Source organism: Henckelia pumila, chromosome 3 (genome assembly GCF_033568475.1).
Source record: "Henckelia pumila isolate YLH828 chromosome 3, ASM3356847v2, whole genome shotgun sequence".
NCBI classification, from domain to species: Eukaryota; Viridiplantae; Streptophyta; class Magnoliopsida; order Lamiales; family Gesneriaceae; genus Henckelia; species Henckelia pumila.
This window is the reverse complement of record NC_133122.1, coordinates 77,484,790-77,497,162: the sequence shown is the minus strand read 5'-3', so window position 1 is coordinate 77,497,162 and position 12,373 is coordinate 77,484,790. Positions and strand designations below refer to the sequence as shown.

The 12,373-nt window shown below is 40.3% G+C and overlaps 1 protein-coding gene across 1 annotated transcript in view; it reads right to left on the bottom strand.

Annotated features, from left to right (window-relative positions):
* Nucleotides 1-9,925, bottom strand: part of LOC140889067 (uncharacterized) — a 54,001-nt gene extending 44,076 nt beyond the window's left edge. Inside the window, exons 1-5 of the mRNA XM_073296768.1 lie at nt 9,133-9,925; nt 8,579-8,988; nt 7,477-7,732; nt 7,001-7,260; nt 6,500-6,877 (exon numbers count right to left, since the gene is read on the bottom strand). Coding sequence (XP_073152869.1) covers nt 6,500-6,877; nt 7,001-7,260; nt 7,477-7,732; nt 8,579-8,988; nt 9,133-9,925 — 2,097 coding nt within the window. The remainder of the gene's footprint in view (nt 1-6,499; nt 6,878-7,000; nt 7,261-7,476; nt 7,733-8,578; nt 8,989-9,132) is intronic.
* Nucleotides 9,926-12,373: the final 2,448 nt, after the last annotated feature.

Here is a 12,373-nt window from a genome sequence, read left to right as displayed (position 1 = left end):
ATCCACTAAAGTCCAGACTTGGTTAGTATGCATCGAATCCAATTCTGATTGCATAGCTTCAAGCCATAAATTCGAATCCGCATCAGAAATTGCTTCCTTGAAGTTTCTTGGATCACATCCAATGTCGGGTTCATCTTGACCCTCTTCAAGAAGAAGACCATATCGAACTGGAGGTCTAGAAGTCCTCTCGGATCTTCTAGGTGCAGGCGTGTCCAGCAATGGTTCCTGAGGTGTGGGATCGTTATTTTGTATTTCGGGTTCTTCTCGAACTTCTTCGAGTTCCATCATCTCGCCTTTCTTATCCAATAAGAACTCCTTCTCCAAGAAGGTGGCATTCCGTGAAACAAACACCTTTGTTTCAGCAGGATAATAGAAATAATATCCGATTGAATTCTTCGGATACCCCACAAAATAACACAAGCTGGATCGACTATCCAACTTATCTCCCACTGTCCGCTTCACGTAAGCAGGACATCCCCAAATCCTCAAGTATGAATACTTAGGAGCTTTGCCATTCCATAACTCGTATGGTGTTTTGTCCACTGCTTTAGTGTGGACGTTATTCAACAACAATACCGCCGTTTCAAGCGCATAGCCCCAAAACGAAGGTGGAAGCTCAGTGAAGCTCATCATGGATCGAACCATGTCCAACAAAGTTCGATTACGACGCTCCGATACACCATTAAGCTGTGGTGTCATAGGAGGAGTCCACTGAGAGAGAATCCCATTCTCTTTTAGATAGTCCAAAAACTCGGTACTCAAGTATTCTCCACCTCGATCCGATCGAAGTGCTTTAATACTTTTACCTAGCTTGTTTTCTACTTCAGCCTTGAATTCTTTGAACTTTTCAAATGCTTCAGACTTATATTTCATTAAATATAAATACCCATACCTAGAATAATCATCAGTAAAGGTAATGAAGTAGGTGTGGCCATGTTGAGTCCCTACTCTAAATGGACCACAAACATCTGTATGGATCAAATCCAACAGATTTTGACTCCGTTCAGGCTTCCCCTTAAAAGGAGATTTAGTCATTTTCCCTTTTAGGCAGGATTCACAAGTAGGTAGAGAGTTAATATCAGACATATCAAACATGCCCTCTCCCACTAGCTTGTTCATCCTTCTTGAGGAAATATGACCTAGTCTAGCGTGCCAAAGGTTTGCCGGGTTTTGACTATCGATTTTCCTTTTGTTTGTTGTCGCCGGTTTGTCAATACAATTTACTGGAACGTCTTTTAGTTTTAAATTGTATAGATCGTTTTCAAGTTGTCCATTTCCAATTAAACATTCATTCTTGTAAATATTGCAAATCCCATTCACAAAATTACAAGAATAACCATCTCTATCAAGCATAGAAATAGAAATAATGTTTTTAATTAAATCTGGCACAAATAAAACATCTCTCAACAATAATTTAAAACCGTTCTGCAAAATCAAACAAACATCTCCAATGGCCGTAGCTTCAACTCTGGAACCATTCCCGAGCCTCAGCTGGGTCTCACCCATTCTAAGCCTGCGACTTCTTGTCATCACCTGCAAATCATTGCAAATGTGAGATCCACATCCGGTATCCAATACCCAAGAAGTTGTATTAAGTGACATGTTTATTTCGATATAGAACATACCCTTTGCAGTTCCCAACTGCTCAAGATACTCCTTGCAATTGCGCTTCCAATGACCCGGCTTCTTGCAGTAATGGCAAACATCCTTGGATTTTCCATCGTTTGAAGCCTTTGTCTTTTGCTTCTTCTCGGGTTCCACTTTCTTGGGTGGGGCAGAACGTTTCTTGCCCTTCATACTTGGCCCCTTCTTAGCAGAAGATGAGGAGCCCACCAAGAAAGCTGGCTTATCCTTCTTAAGTGTGGATTCATATGTAACGAGCATATTGACCATCTCTTCAAGGGTGGCCTCTATCTTGTTCATATTAAAATTTATCACGAATCCATCAAATGAAGAAGGAAGAGATAGAAGCAGCAAGTCCACATTGAGTTCATGCTCCAACACCAAATCAAGGGTCGCTAACTTCTGTATGAGCCAAATCACTCGTACCCCATGATCACGGACCGAAGTCCCTTCACGCATGCGGCACGTCATCAACTCCTTAACAGTAGAGAACCTTTCAGCCCTCGACTGAGCCCCAAAAAGTTCCTTGAGTTGCGTGTGAATGTCAGCAGCATTCACCGTGTCCTCAAATCGCCTCTGGAGTTCATCAGACATCGAGGCTTGCATATAGCATTTGGTCTTGATGTCATGGTCACACCATGCATCAAGTTTGGCCAATTCCTCCGGACTTATGTCAGCTGGTGCTTCCTTCGGAGGTGCTTTCTCTAACACGTAGAGCATTTTCTCCGAAGTTAAGACAATCTTCAACTTCCGGAACCATTCCGTATAGTTGGCGCCAGTCAGCTTGTTTTGTTCGAGGATCGAGAATAAAGGATTTCGCGAATTCATTGTATGAAATACTGAAAAGGAAAAACAGACATATATCAATGATTGTTTAACAATTTACTAAGACATAAAATAGGCGAATTTAATTTTATGAATCTCACTCCCACTATTTTAACGATTTCACCACCCTCTAGTGAAAACGGGAAACTTTTTCCTTAGTGAGAACATGGAGTCCAATTGACAAACTTATGGTCCCGAATAATATCAGCCAACCATAATTCTCAAAAGGTAGAGCCCAATTGCTTCCAAAGCAACCCCCATGTGTTTACCTCATGTCCAATAAGGGCCCAATAATATGACGCCGTTTAAAGTGACATGTCAAGATGACCCATCAATATTAAGTTGTGATAGACGGTCGCCATGTGGATCCCCCAATAATATGAGCCGATCCCATGGGAGTTCCACCCAACTTACAACATTTGTCGATCCAATGTACAGCTTTCCGACGGACGGGCCCCCCCAATAATATGAGCCGGACCGTATCCGCGGGTAGCATCACATACATTGACCGTTGATGGAAGGTAGGAACATTTAAACAATATTTAAATTTCCTTTATTTATCTTGATATAAATTTTAAATCATATTTAAAATGAGGGATTTTATTTATAAAAATATTTGTCTCATCATATTTAATTTATTGCATGCATTGCCGGATTCACGCAATTTATGTCTAAACATGCATACAATCATAATATCACATATTATATAGGATGATCGATTCCATTTCTAATTGACCCGTGGTTGCCAATCACGGGTCTTAGTCCAATCCTAGGTAATATGCAGTATGCAAATGCAATCCTATTACATATGCTTCCAATTTACATTTCTTCAGTCTTCATTGTCTGCTGGGCCCACCATCTTCAAATCTTGATCTCCCACTAAATCTAATGTATTTACAATAAATAACAATGACAAGTAGGGATACATTTTTAGGGGGTGGGAACGGGCTATAAACCAAGCCCACTTTTATTACATATGACATTCATATCGGGCCATAAACCAGGCCCATTAATAAAACCAACAACAATAAAGACAAAATGTAAATTCCTAACATACACCTACAAAATTGGTCATGGCAATCGATCATCCTTATCCAATAACATTTAATTCAAAATTAATTTATTGGATAACATGCTGTGGCAATTCAAATTTAAACAAGATAAAATCATATTTTATATATAAAATCACATTTCACATATAAAATCATATTTTATCTCCATATCAAATAAAATCATATTTTATCTATAAAATCCAATTTTACAAATAAAATCATATTTTACTTAATATATCATAAGATCATATCTTATCATCAATTGTACCAAAATAATTGATTTCAAAATTCAATTTACGGATAAAATATTAAAATTTTCCAAAAATTCAAATTTATCCAAAATCAATTTTAAAATTTACGGACTCGAACAATTCGATCCGAAATCTCGTGAACCAATCAAAAACAATTTTTGACCGGACCAAAAATAAAATTTTAAATATTAAAATTAATAAAAATATTAAAAATTAATTTTTTTTTTCCCGCGGGCCACCCGGGACACTCCCGGGTTGGCCCGCACCCGGGGCGCGGGCCGGGGCAGCCCGGCTGCCCCCTTAGGGCAGCGCCTGGCGCCGCCCCTGGGCGGCGCCGTGCGCTGCCCTGGGCGGCGCCGAGCGCCGCCCTGCGCAGCGCCTGGCGCTGCGCTGGGCGGCGCCGAGCGCCGCCCCTGGGCAGCGCCGAGCGCTGCCCTGCGCAGCGCCCAGCGCTGCGCTGGGCAGCGCACAGCGCTGCCCTGGGCGGCGACGGTCGCCGCCTTGGGCGGCGCCGTGCGCCCCCTTTGGGCGGCGCCGTGCGCCGCCCGGGGCAGCAACAATTGCTGCCCCCGGGCAGCGATCCAATCGCTGCCCGGGTTTTGCCCGAAAAATTTTTTTTTTTATTTAAATATTTATTTTGTTTCAAAAACCGAGACTCAAAAATTTTGTACAATTGATTAATTCAATCGATTGATCTGAGCAACCTGGCTCTGATACCACTGTTGGAAAACTGGCGAGTTCCCAGACCAATTACGATTGATACCCGGTGCAGCGGAAGTTTAAAAATTTTTCATGGAACGTTTCCATGGTATGGGTATCAACCGTTCATCGATTGAATTACGTGTGTGTAAAATTTAAATAACAATTAAATAAATTTTACCTCAAATCTCGCAACGAGATTAATGGACACCAACAGAACAATTCTGCTCTTGTTGTCTCTCCCTGGAACCGATGAACGCCTTCAATCAGGTCCACGAACAGAGGTTTAATCCCTCTGATAGATTGCACTAGAAAATCTATCAGAAGTTTTCTGCGAAGAGAATACACGAATTTGATTCGTTATTCCTTACTGCGATTCAAAATCACAGACCGGAATTTTCTCGGGCAGAGCAAGGAAGGGACGGCCGATTATTACTTTGAGAGGCTAGGGTTTTCGATTTTTGCTTCTCAAAAATAATGAGCTATCGTGTGTAATTTCTGTACTGAAATAACTTATTTATAATGCAGGCCACTAACACCTTAGGGCCCATTAGTCATAAGCTGGGGCCCGACAAGCAAAGCCCGCTCGTTCAGAAATTAATATAAAATTCATCGTGACTCCGATTGATGAAACGATTTCACCAATGTGCACAGAAACCATTTCTGCACGTTTTAAAGTCAAAATAAATTTTCCTGAATCCGAATTCAGTGGTTTCCAAAAATGTCCATCCCTATGTCATTTTAGAAAACCCTACTCCCTTACTCTTATTTAAGAAGTCCAACTCCTTAGTTCATTAAATTTAACTCTTTAAATTTAACTATCTCAACGGGGATTAAAACTCCATTACACTGTGTGACCCTCAATGGTTCAGGGATACAGCTAGCCGTGGGCTCACAACTCCTTGTGACTCGGAACAACACTTTCCGACTTGCCCAACGAATCATGGTAAAGCGCCTAGCAACATCGCCCCATGATTCCCTAGGTATCACTGATAGTGCCTACAAGAACCAGTAGATTTTGGTTAACGTACAGTACGGTCCCTTCATCCATATATCCCGATCGAATCAACAACCATTGGTATATCGAGAGTCGCTCAAGATTCGATAACTATGCAATGCATCTTGAAGATCAAATTAGTGACATCGCATGTGCTACTAAGAAACCATTTCTTAAATCACATCAAGTACTCTGGCCAGAGATTTGTCACACTAATATCTCCTCAGATCGCATAGGATATCCACACTCGCAAGTATGTGGTGAATCCTTGACAACAATGCATTGACTCCTATATGTGTCGTAACTGTACCCAATCTCGACACCTGATGACCCCCTCAGAGTCGGTAAACGAGTCAAAGCACAGTACTAGCATATAGAGTCTCCATGATGTTTCAAGTCGTAAGGACTAATGGTGTACAACCAAAACCGCGGACTTTATCCACTCGATAAGTGATAACCACTTGGAAAGTCCGGATAGGGTAGTTCGACTATTCATCCTATGAATATCCATTTGCATGCTTCGAACATCTCCATGTTCCCTACCAATGAAACGTGGTACTCCGCATCGCAAATGCTAGTCTCAAACTCGAGCGATCCTTATCCTTATTATCGGACGGCTCAATCGACTAGGAACGGTTTTAGAATATACAGTGACCATAAGATGTATTTCATGATAGACATCTCCATGTTCTACCACATCTTACATACACTATAGTATATTCAAGGTCTTTATCAAAACAACAATAGTATATCACAATATAACAATATGAAGTAATATAAAGTCATTGCCATAAAAGTGTAAATAATATTAAACAAAAGATTGTTTATACAAAGAGTCAACAAAGCCCATAGCCACACAGTTGGCTCACTGGGCACCCACTCTTACATGGAGTCCTACACTTTCTCCCATACAAAGCCTCATAAGGAGCCATTCCAATAGTAGCTTGATAACTATTGTTATATGTGAACTCCACTAAAGGCAATTTCGATTCCCAATTTCCTCCGAAGTCAATCATGCAAGCCCTAAGTAAATCCTCCAGTATCTGAATCACTCGCTCAGATTGCCCATCTGTTTGTGGATGAAAAGCTGTACTGAAGGCTAACTTTGTCCCCAATCCATGATGTAGACTCTTCCAAAAGTTTGATGTGAACCTGGGATCCCTGTCAGAGACTATCCTTTCTGGAACTCCATGCAATCTAACTACCTCTCGAATATACAACTCTGCATATTGATTCATCGAGAAGTTGTTTCTAACTGGTAAAAAGTGAGCTGACTTCGTCAACCTATCAACTATTATCCATATTGAATTCATTCTTTGTTGTGTAATTGGCAGTCCAATCACAAAGTCCATGGTGACATCTTTCCATTTCCAAGTGGGAATGTGTAATGGTTTCAGAAGTCCTGCTGGCCTTTGATGTTCAACTTTGACCTGTTGACATGTAAAATATTCGCTAACAAAATTAACGATGTCTTTCTTCATACCTGGCCACCAGTATAGCATCTGTAAATCCTTGAACATCTTTGTACTCCCTGGATGAATAGAATATGGTACAGTGTGAGCCTCAACCATCACATCTTCCCTCAGTAAATCTACTGCTGGTACCCACTTTTGCCCTTTGTGATGCACGATCCCATCCTTCACTGTATATAATGCACCCCCTTTAGCTTCATCTTTAAGTTTCCAAGTTAATAATTGCTGGTCTGAAGCCTGACCTATTCGAATCTTGTCGAGCAAACTTGGAACCATTGTTAAGGCTGATAGGGCACAAACTTCCATCGGCTCAACTACTTCCAATCTGAGTCGTTCAAAATCTGCAATCAACTCTTGTTGAGTTGTCATTCTGTTCAAGGTTGCAGATTTACGACTCAAAGCATCTGCTACTACATTAGCTTTACCCGGATGGTAGCTAATATTACAGTCATAATCTTTCACCAATTCGAGCCATCTTCTCTGCCTCATGTTCAACTCCTTCTGGGTGAAGAAGTACTTCAAACTCTTATGATCAGTGAAAATCTGACACTTCTCACCATAAAGGTAATGTCTCCACAGTTTGAGTGCGAAGACAACTGCTGCCAATTCAAGGTCATGGGTAGGGTAATTCTTTTCATGAATCTTCAACTGTCGTGAAGCATATGCTATCACCTTTCCATCTTGAATCAAGACAGCCCCTAATCCACTCTTGGAAGCATCTGTATAAATTACGAATCGACCTGTTCCTTCTGGTATGGCTAGTACTGGTGCTGTCATCAACTTTTTCTTTAACACTAAAAAGCTTTTCTCACACTGATTAGACCATTCAAACTTCACACTTTTGCGAGTTAATGATGTTAGTGGCAGCGCTATCTTGGAGAAATCCTGAATGAATCTCCTATAGTAACCCGCTAATCCCAAGAAACTCCGTATCTCTGTAGCATTCTTTGGAGTAACCCAATTTTTAATTGCTTCTATCTTTGCTGGATCAACCTCTATTCCCTTAGCCGAAACTATGTGACCCAAAAATGCAATCTGTTCCAGCCAAAATTCACACTTACTGAACTTAGCAAACAATTGTTTTTCTTTCAGAATCTGCAAGACTGTAGTTAGAAGCTGACGATGCTCATCTGAACTACGAGAGTATATTAGTATGTCATCTATGAATACTATGACAAACTGATCTAAGAAAGGCTGAAACACTCTGTTCATAAGATCCATGAATACTGCCGGTGCATTGGTAACTCCAAATGGCATGACTAAAAACTCGTAGTGGCCATAACGAGTCCTGAAAGCCGTCTTATGAATATCTTCATCTTTCACCTTCAATTGGTGATAACCTGATCTCAAATCGATCTTGGAGAATACTACTGCCCCTTGTAACTGATCAAACAAATCATCAATCCTTGGCAGTGGATATTTGTTCTTCACTGTTACTCGATTCAGCTCTCTATAATCGATGCACAGTCTCATAGACCCATCTTTCTTCTTGACAAACAATACCGGTGCACCCCAAGGCGATATACTCGGTCTAATAAAGCCTTTATTGAGTAGCTCTTGTAGTTGCTCCTTCAATTCTTTTATTTCAGTCGGTGCTAATCTGTATGGTGCTTTGGAAGCTGGTTGGGTTCCGGGCATTAATTCAATCCCAAATTCTACCTCCCTAGCTGGAGGTAATCCTGCAATATCATCAGAAAATACTTCTGGGAAATCTCTCACTACCTCGACGTCTTCAAGTTTCGGTCGAGGTAATTCTTGGTCGCAAGTGACACTTGCGAGGAAACCTTCACATCCTTTATTCAACAGTTGCCATGCCTTACCTACTGAAATTAAAAGAGATGAATTATTTTTCGGTGTGGCATGGAATAGAAACGTTTCTCCATCCTTAGTTTTCAAGGAAACCGTCCTCCGTTTACAGTCTATGGTAGCCTCGTAACAAGACAACCAATCCATACCAAATATCACGTCAAAGTCCGACATTTTGAGGATAATAAGATCAGCATACAACTCATGACCTTGCATCTGTATACTGCATCCTCTGATAATCAAATCACTACTCAATTCTTCCCCTGAAGGCAAAGATATACTAAACCCCGAAATTGACTTATCCGGTACCAAACCCGATTTATTAACAAATTCAACAGATATGAATGAATGTGTAGCTCCAGTATCAATTAAGATATGAGCAGGAATACTGGAAATATTAATCATACCTGTGACGATGGCTGAGTTTGTGTCCACTTGCTCATGAGTCATGGCAAACACTCGGCCTTTGGCCGGTCCTCTTTGTTGGGGACATTCCTTTGCAAAATGTCCTGGTTGTTTGCACAAATAACATACACCAGTTCCCATCATACATTGGCCTGAATGAAGTTTTCCAAATTTTTGACAAGCTGTTGGTGCATTTGCCGGTTTTGGTGCTGGCAGAGCCAACTGTTTCTGCCCTTGAGGTCGAGGCTGTTGTTGTTGGTACAGTCGGTGTTGGGGAGGGGCTTGGTACGGCCTCTTTCTGTTAGAATTTCCTTGTTGGTCTCGACCCTGATAGTTAGATCTCTTTGCCTGTGACTCTTTGATAATATCGTTTCTGTCCTTTTCGGACAGCATGGCCTGATCTACCGCTTCTTTGTAATTTTTCGCTCCACTTAGTCTAACATCCTTTCTGATGAAGGCATTCAACCCTTTTGTAAAGTGTTTCAACTCTTCAGCAGGGTCACCAGAAATCATCGGTACAAAGTATCTTCCCCTTTCAAACTTCTTTACATACTCCGCAATTGACATGTTTCCTTGACGGATCTCCAAAAACTCTCTAGCCAACCTGTTTCGGGTGCTCACCGTGAAATATTTGCCGTAGAACACATCCTTGAATCCATTCCAAGTAAGGGTGGTTAGGTTCAACGCTGCTTTGGCTCCATTCCACCAAACACGAGCATCATCATGGAACATATAGGTAGCACATCTCAATCTATACGCATCCGTGATCTGCATGAATTCAAAAGCAGTCTCCATAGCTTGGAACCATTGTTCCGCAATCAAAGGATCAGTCTCTCCTTTGAACTCAGGTGGTCCCAACTCTAAGAACCTTTTGTAGATAGGGTTTTGATTAGCCGCAGGATGGTTATTTACGACATTAGCTGTTTGGGCTTAAAGCAACTGTTGGATTTGAGCTCCCTGAGCACGACTTTGCTCTTGAAGCAGAGCAGTTAATCCCGCCGAAAACTGGTTGTTTTGATTGTTCTCACTATCTGGCCCGCAATCATTATGGTTGTTGTTAGCGGCATTGGCGTTGGTGTTATTTCCCCTACGTGATGCCATAGTCCTAAAGTCCAATATTATCCACACCGCTCAGTCACGATTCAATACGTAAATATACTTTAACATGTAACATGCATACAATATCTCATCGCATTATCATACACATAATCGAATAAACATCATAACTTACAGACATGAAGACTGAGCGTTGGAGTCGTGGCGAGTATGCATGAATGTTTCAAGAAAACCCAGAGCGAACTGCTCTGATACCAAACTGTAACGCCCTCAACCGATGAAGATGTTACAAAACTAACATAACCTTACAATAACGCGGAAAAGAATTTTTTTTTTTTTTTTTGAAAGATGTATGCATACATCAAACCTTACTTAAAACATTTCAGAATAGTTTACAAACCAAATCCAAACCTTAAAATTTATAAAACTTGTTTACAACCTTAAAATACATCATAAAGTTGCAAATAGCTCAAGACATAGCATATCACACTCAACACATAACACACTCATGCATCGCCCGTCGGTCCGACTCCTTGCTCTTCTTCATGTCCGACATTAAACTCATCGACATATGCATAAATGTCACCCTCATTACCTGCACCATTCAAGTATAGTGAGTCTAAAGACTCAGCAAGTATATGTAGTAAAAACCGTGAGATTTCAAATATCATTTAAACGTAACATAGCATAACATAAACTCATCATTTGGTGACGAATTATGCGAAATTGTGGCAACCGTCATAATGGGCACATTCATCCTTTTCTTGTTGATCAACAAGCATATGGCACTAAGCCTCATAACATTCGTTCTTTGGAAAGGCCCTCTCCGGAGCTCATCCCGGAGCACCAGTCCCGTGTACTTATCTGTCTCATGAGCCATGTTTGGAAAGGCCCTCTTCGGAGCCCAAACCGGAGCACCAATCCCGTGTTTGCCACCACAAAGACACATAAGACATCAAAATCTTTTCATGCATCAACATATCATATCATGATTCATCTTAACATCATTCATCATATCATTTCATTCATTATGAAACATCATTGTTTCATCGTAAATTCCGTCATAACTTTCATTTCATGAACATAAAACTTTACTCCATTACTTCATGCATGTCATAGATGATAAAAATCATACTTTCATATTGAACATAGGTTTCATGAATGAAACTTAGACATTTACATGCATCACATAGCGTAATCGATCCACGTAAGTCATTCTTGTCGTTCTTGACTTAAAACTTGAAACTTTTTGCATAGAAAATCTTAAATATATTTTATAAGCCTTTGAAGATCATAATCATGAATTTAGGACCCTAAAATAACATAAAAAAATCATGAATTTCGAGTGAAAGGCGCGGCCGCTCAACTTCTAGGCGCGGGCGCGCCTGACCTGCGCAAATGGTTCATCTTGATCGCTCCGAAACTCTATTTTTAAGTTAGAATTTGAAAAAGTGGTAAACATAAAAGTTGTAGCTCTGGATCTTGGCTTTCTAATTCCGAAACCCGCACCTCAATTGGAGTTTTCAGTAAAACGTTATGCTCATTCTCCCCAAATGTGTCACTGCCGGGAAATCAAAACACTCTACACACTTTGGGGTGATTTTGACCAATCTTCCAAAATTATTTTGACAAAACTCAAAACATGAAAGTTGTAGATAAATAAGCTAGATTTCAAATAGAATTGGCCTCATATCATTTGTATTACTACCCTAATTGTTATCCTCAAAATCATAACAAGTATAGGTAATCCGGTGCCACCAAACACAATTTCAACACTTCAAACTTCAAACATAAACTTCTTTTAATCAAAATCCTAACTACATAAATCATCAAAGCTCATTTTCTTGTAATTGAACATGGTTTAACTAACTTCAAAACATTAAAATCTTAAAAGAACATGAACCTCTTGAATCAACTCAAGTACTTGACAAGAACAACCTACGCTTCACGATCTCGTAAAATCATAACTTCATGCTCTTGAAATTCATGAAAATCATGCATAAATATCTCAACACACAACAATTCATATCAAAATACATAATAGCTTGAATGGGTTTCAAAATCTTTTAAATTTGTACTTGCCTTGAAATGAAGACGAAGTTGATTCGGATTCTTGGCAACGAGCTAACCACACCAAGAACGAGATTTGGAACTTTGGCTTGTGACTTTCTTGAAGAACCGTGAAGG